The sequence below is a fragment of the Echinops telfairi genome, unplaced genomic scaffold (assembly GCF_000313985.2).
Source record: "Echinops telfairi isolate 266 unplaced genomic scaffold, ASM31398v2 ScPeMD7_18;HRSCAF=68, whole genome shotgun sequence".
Classification (NCBI taxonomy): domain Eukaryota; kingdom Metazoa; phylum Chordata; class Mammalia; order Afrosoricida; family Tenrecidae; genus Echinops; species Echinops telfairi.
In genome coordinates this window covers 48,064,430-48,065,300 of record NW_022103915.1, presented here as the reverse complement: position 1 = coordinate 48,065,300, position 871 = coordinate 48,064,430, and the positions used below count along the sequence as shown (strand labels likewise).

At 32.7% G+C, this 871-nt stretch overlaps 1 protein-coding gene across 1 annotated transcript in view; it reads left to right on the top strand.

Moving 5' to 3' along the window:
* Positions 1-871, top strand: part of ACTR10 (actin related protein 10) — a 36,971-nt gene that overhangs the window by 20,100 nt on the left and 16,000 nt on the right. Inside the window, 1 exon segment of the mRNA XM_030885002.2 lies at positions 635-652. Within this exon segment, the coding sequence (XP_030740862.1) occupies positions 635-652 (18 nt within the window).

Below are 871 nucleotides of genomic sequence, written 5' to 3'. Positions count from 1 at the left end.
ATCAGCTTTTTAATTTTTTATCTATGAAATTATAAAATCAGAACATACACATAAAAATGTAATATAATGAAAGTTCTGTTAAAGTGTAAGATAATTAATATAAAGATTCTTTTATTTTTATTTATTTATTTTGACATTTTCAAGTGCTGAAGATTCTTTTTAAAACCACCAAACCCACTGCCATTGAATCAGTTCTCACTCAGCAATCCTGTTGAACAGAGTAAAACTGCCCTTTTGAGTTTCTGAGGCTGTAAATTTTTTTTTTTTCTCGTCATTTTATTGGGAGCTCTTACAGATATTATAACTAGCCATAATTCAATTATATCAGGTATAATTGTACAATTGCTACCACCATCATTTTCAAAACATTTTCTTTCTTTTTTGAACTCTGATGTCAGCTCCTCTTTGTCTCCTCCCTCGCCCACCCTACCTCCCAGGAACCCTTATTATTATTACCATATATACTCGTATATAAGCCGAGTTTTTCAGTATATTCTTAATGCAGTTTTTGTGGTAAAATTTGGTCCCTCGTCTGATATTTGGGTCGGTTTATACTCGAGTATATACAGTATATATAATTTTTTCCCTGTCTTATACATCAAATGTATCTATTCACCTACAATTCTGATATTAGTTCCCCCTTCCCCCCCCTGCCCCCTCTCTCTTCTGTACCCTCAGAGAACCATTACTCCTATTACTGTTCCTGCAGAGTTTATCTATCTTGGATTTCATGTATCAAACCATCTTAATTATACAAGTGGACTTATGTAGGTGTAACAAAATGAATGAGGTGAAATTAAGACCATAATAGTAAGAGGAGGAAATATTAAAGAACTAGAGGATAATTATGTGTTTCATCAGTGCTATACTG